The following is a 4,658-nucleotide window of genomic DNA, read 5'->3' as shown; positions in this document are numbered from 1 at the left end:
ATATATATATATATATATACACACACACACATACACATGCAAGTAAACTATGCTCGTTTATATATATATATATATATATATGAAACAAGATAAAACAAAAAAATGACATTTATGATGTTTGTGTTCGTTTTCCGGTGTGTATCTTCAATATTTTATCCAGTGCAAACAAGTGGAAAACAAATATTTTCGCTTATAAACTGTTTTTTTTTTAGTGTTTCCTCGGTTTTAACCGCTTTGAGGTTAGGTGTCCGCATTACCCAAATTCCCCTTAATTCACCCTAGTTTCACCACATACAAGTGCACAAAAGTGTCAAATACTTACATCTTCCCAAAGTTTCTCCTTCTGGTTTGCAAACGTTGAAATCGAAGGCAAAAGGCAATGTAAAGCCATTTCCAAGATGCGTATCGAGTTGTAATTTTCTTCTGTATTGTTGCACTTGCTCCCGGGCAGATGTCAAACTGCGCTGCGCTTTTCCCTCGAGTGAACTTCCAGAGTCATGAACAAAGTGTGTCTGGCAGGAGCGCCTCCTACCTAATGAATACTTATGCTGGACCAGTTGTGTGAGCGGAGGAAACCGCGTTCAGGGTTCCCAGATATAGGCGGTATATAAGGCACCGTGCGCTCTCTCCACAGGTCCACAGTCTCTCAGTGCCGGACAGCGCGCTCCGGCGCATTTAAGCGCGTGATGACGCGTGATCCGCTCCCCTCCCCTCCCCTCGCGGAGGCGGTCACTCACTATCATCTGTGCAGTACACACACACAACTGTTACCAAGGCGTTTCAACAAAAGCTCGAATTGATCCAAGTGTAATTCCAGTCTCCAAACAGCCTACATTCACCCATGCGTAATTTAGACTCCAAATATACGCGCTTTCCAATGAAAGCAAGTGACTGCACAATGAGGTTACATTTAGAGAAGTCAAATAAAGGTTGTTGTTTTTTGTTGTTTTTTTGCATGCTGATCTAGCAATTTTCTGTACAATAGATTAGTAGGTGATCCAAAAGTCAACTAGTTGTCCCTGTTATTATATATACATAGACTTAGGTGGGATACTATAAAAGATAAATGAGGTGCACTCGATTACACAAGTGTCATTTATTGTAAATAAAACTGTTTTCAAGCACAACATTTGATGAAAACAAGCTTGTATGATTTGAAATGATAAAACCAAATCTAGTTTAAAAAAAATGAAGACAGTCAGTATTGTGTTTGTTTGTGGTTAGTGGATGATGGTGACAGTTAATGTGATCCTCTCCACCTGTGGCTTCTCTGCTGTGTGAACTTGACTTCATACATCTACTAAAAACCTCCAAAACACCAGCTGATTCAAACACACTGAGCAAAGATTAGTTCGTTTTGACCACAGATAATGCTTCTATGATATTTTTGTGGGGCGTTAAAGCCAAAGGTGTGTAACTACCTACATATTAATACTTAAAAGCATCTGTCAGTCAATCAATGCTTGAATAGACCTAGTCTGACATGCAAACAACTATTCTGTTGTCACATGACAATAAAAGCATAAAACATATTACAGTGTCATATTTTACCATGCATTTTTCTCACTTCTCAACTATATGCGTGTGTTTGTGTGTGTGTTATTTTACCTGAGCTCAAAATATGTCAAAGTATTTTACGTTGTGTTAAAAAGTACCCAGAGACGCGCTCAGAGACGCTTTCTCGTGATGATTGCGCGCGCAGCGGGTTTGTCTAAAACGCGGACAGCAGGCGCCAGTCTCACCTGAGCTCCGACTCTCTCCTCTCAGATGTTCGCCTGCCTTTCCGCCTCATTCAGGTGTTAATGCAGGGGGATTAAATGGCTGGAATGCTGAAGTTAATGTGATCCTCTCCACCTGTGGCTTCTCTGCTGTGTGAACTTGACTTCATACATCTACTAAAAACCTCCAAAACACCAGCTGATTCAAACACACTGAGCAAAGATTAGTTCGTTTTGACCACAGATAATGCTTCTATGATATTTTTGTGGGGCGTTAAAGCCAAAGGTGTGTAACTACCTACATATTAATACTTAAAAGCATCTGTCAGTCAATCAATGCTTGAATAGACCTAGTCTGACATGCAAACAACTATTCTGTTGTCACATGACAATAAAAGCATAAAACATATTACAGTGTCATATTTTACCATGCATTTTTCTCACTTCTCAACTATATGCGTGTGTTTGTGTGTGTGTTATTTTACCTGAGCTCAAAATATGTCAAAGTATTTTACGTTGTGTTAAAAAGTACCCAGAGACGCGCTCAGAGACGCTTTCTCGTGATGATTGCGCGCGCAGCGGGTTTGTCTAAAACGCGGACAGCAGGCGCCAGTCTCACCTGAGCTCCGACTCTCTCCTCTCAGATGTTCGCCTGCCTTTCCGCCTCATTCAGGTGTTAATGCAGGGGGATTAAATGGCTGGAATGCTGATGGTTGGTGGGAATTATTGGCTTTGCTTTAGCAGCCATTCGTTTCGTTAATGATGTCCTGAGGACGCGACGCGGCGCGTCAGAGTGTTTGCGCTACAGAGCCGCCATTTAAGAAAACTGACAGGGAAAGAAAATCCTCACAGGTTACTTAGGTTTACATCTGAAAAATACACAATTGGTTCATACTTAGTTCATGAACTTTGCACTTTGCTTCACATGTGCCGCAGTACAATAGTACATTGATATTTACCATGGTACTGGATGACTAAACATTTACATACTATGATATTTGTTTACAACCATCAAATTATTTGGTACAATACTATGGTATTATACAAGACATACTATGGTATTTACATGTTATCATTATCAAACGTGGTAATACAGTGGCTTTTTTTAGTTTTTAAACATGTTTTAAAACAGTATGATTTCTGTATTCACATACCATGGTATTGTCATAGTACATATCCAAAATGCATGGTGTTACTGAGGTAAATAAAATAAAAAAATCATAGATTTTCAATGGTGTTGTGTTGAAAAAGCATTGTATTTTGAACATGGCAATACCTTTTTAGATCTTTTTGTTGTAAGTGGTACTTTATAGTGGTATATGTATGATTTTGAGTACCATGTATATATCAAAGTACCACAATAAGGCCTCGAAATACCAGCACTTAAACATTTCACAAAACGTAAAGCCATGGTCCTTTTTGTAACTCTTTAAACCTAAAACCTTTCTGATGTTAATTGTGTAAAACAGAAACTCATATCGCATCGACCTCTTGACCTCAGAGTTTCATCACCAGTATTTAGTAGCTCATAACAGTCATGAGTCTGATAAAGCGTTTAGATATGCATATTTTCCCTCATTGTCTACGTGCTTTTTGTGTTGAATAAGAATGAGTTTGGGATGTTTCTTATCTCTTTAGTCATGAAATTTCAATGGAATTTAAAGGTGGCTCGTGGGTTTCACGTAATCTATTATGCAAACTAGAGTTTCCTTGCGAACCGGAGTTTCTTGTGCTTCTAGTTTGATACTAACAAAATGTTTCATTAAGAATTAAGTAAGTGCCATATGCAAATAGCCCTATATATTTGTGCTCATTGAAAGCAGCATTAGATTATGAAAATGTTATTGAGAAAGCTCATATTGAGATCTCTGATTTTCTCTCTGAGCATGCTTTGAGACATTATTGAGGTCTCGTGAACTTCTCAGGAGGAACATCTGAGATGCTAGAAACTTCTCTATGTGCTCTCAGTCATATTTCATTGCTTTCAGAATTGAGATATTTAAGAGATCAGGTATGCCGTCATTCCGAGTTCCACAGAACTCTACAGGAAGTGTGTCCGGCGTGTGTCCTTTGATTGACGGAATAAACTGATAACGTTTACTCCCGCGTGAGTTCAGGTGACCCTCCCTCACAACCGTTCATACAGTGTGACACATTAACTTTGCGTGTGAATGAATGTGTGTGAACTGTGTCCTCCACACTGAAATCAGATATGTTTTATGATGCAATTAAGCCTTTTTCGGTGTTAAGTATACATATACACTACCAGTCAAAATTTTGGAATTATTAAGAATTTTTAATGCTTTTGATAGAATTCTCTTTTGCTCACCAAGGCTGCATTTATTTGATCAAAAATACAGTAAACAGAGTAATACTGTGAAAAACTGTTTTCTATTTGGATATATTTTAAACTGTAATTTATTTCTGTGATCAAAGCTGTATTTTCAGCATCATTCCTCCAGTCTTCAGTGTCACACGATCTTCAGAAATCATTCTAATATGCTGATTTGCTGCTCAAGAAACATTTCTGATTATTATCAATGTTGAAAAGAGTTGTGTTGCTTTATATTTTTATGAAAATCATGATACTGATTCTTTGATGAACAGAAAGTTCAAAAGAACAGCATTTTTTTTAAATAGAAATCTTCTGTGGCATTATAAATGTCTTTACTGTCACTTTTAAACAATTTAATATATGCTTTATAAAAGCTATATATAAAAGTATTATTTAATAATATTAGATGAATATTATTTATGTAAGATAAAAGTGTTATTTTTTTCTTGTTTTAAATCTTACTTTTACTCAAACTTTTGAATAAATAAAGGAGTAAATTGTATTTTAAAATATATTAAAATAGAAAAACAGTTATTTTAAATTTCTTTTAAATTGTAATAATTTTAATATTTAACAATATTACAGTTTTTTTTTTTACACACACA

The 4,658-nt window shown here is 36.6% G+C and overlaps 1 protein-coding gene across 2 annotated transcripts in view; it reads right to left on the bottom strand.

The window, feature by feature from the left end:
- Positions 1 to 1,816, bottom strand: part of klf2b (Kruppel like factor 2b) — a 3,437-nt gene extending 1,621 nt beyond the window's left edge. Inside the window, exon 1 of one of the 2 annotated variants that reach the window (XM_016485420.1) lies at positions 1,743 to 1,816. Coding sequence is in view for 1 of the 2 variants with exons in the window: in XM_016485419.1 (XP_016340905.1) it covers positions 323 to 391 (69 nt within the window). In the remaining variant the exon portion in view is untranslated. Of the gene's footprint in view, positions 1 to 322; positions 662 to 1,742 lie in introns of those variants that run through there. The other variant, XM_016485419.1, reaches the window with a different exon arrangement.
- Positions 1,817 to 4,658: the final 2,842 nt, after the last annotated feature.

The sequence above is a fragment of the Sinocyclocheilus anshuiensis genome, unplaced genomic scaffold (genome assembly GCF_001515605.1).
Source record: "Sinocyclocheilus anshuiensis isolate Anshui unplaced genomic scaffold, SAMN03320099.WGS_v1.1 scaffold293, whole genome shotgun sequence".
Lineage (NCBI taxonomy): Eukaryota > Metazoa > Chordata > Actinopteri > Cypriniformes > Cyprinidae > Sinocyclocheilus > Sinocyclocheilus anshuiensis.
The sequence above is the reverse complement of the archived record's forward strand: the minus strand, read 5'-3'. Positions and strand labels throughout refer to the sequence as shown.